Source organism: Mesitornis unicolor, unplaced genomic scaffold (genome assembly GCF_000695765.1).
Source record: "Mesitornis unicolor isolate BGI_N332 unplaced genomic scaffold, ASM69576v1 scaffold28972, whole genome shotgun sequence".
NCBI lineage: Eukaryota > Metazoa > Chordata > Aves > Mesitornithiformes > Mesitornithidae > Mesitornis > Mesitornis unicolor.
In genome coordinates this window covers 1-229 of record NW_010171664.1, presented here as the reverse complement: position 1 = coordinate 229, position 229 = coordinate 1, and the positions used below count along the sequence as shown (strand labels likewise).

The window sequence follows — 229 nt, the reverse complement described above, 5'->3', positions numbered from 1 at the left end:
TTTTGCCCCCCCCCCCCGCCGCACTCACCCAAACCACATCACCCTCTTGAACCTCCCCAGCATCGCCTGCCACCAGTGCTTCACTCGATAAAATCCCCTTTTCTCGAAGCGCTTTGGGCAACTTTGGGAAGTTTTCATGTGCCATTGCAATCCGAAATCGAAAATCCGGGTAGGCGAAAGCGGACGGGCGGCTCCGCATCCCGGCGTTATCCGTCAAACCGAGACCCCG

The 229-nt window shown here is 58.1% G+C and overlaps 1 protein-coding gene across 1 annotated transcript in view; it reads right to left on the bottom strand.

Annotated features, from left to right (window-relative positions):
* Positions 1-199, bottom strand: part of LOC104537278 (RNA-binding protein with multiple splicing-like) — a gene marked incomplete at its 3' end in the record, with an annotated part of 6,392 nt that extends 6,193 nt beyond the window's left edge. The window contains 1 exon segment of the mRNA XM_010180104.1: positions 29-199. Within this exon segment, the coding sequence (XP_010178406.1) occupies positions 29-199 (171 nt within the window).
* Positions 200-229: the final 30 nt, after the last annotated feature.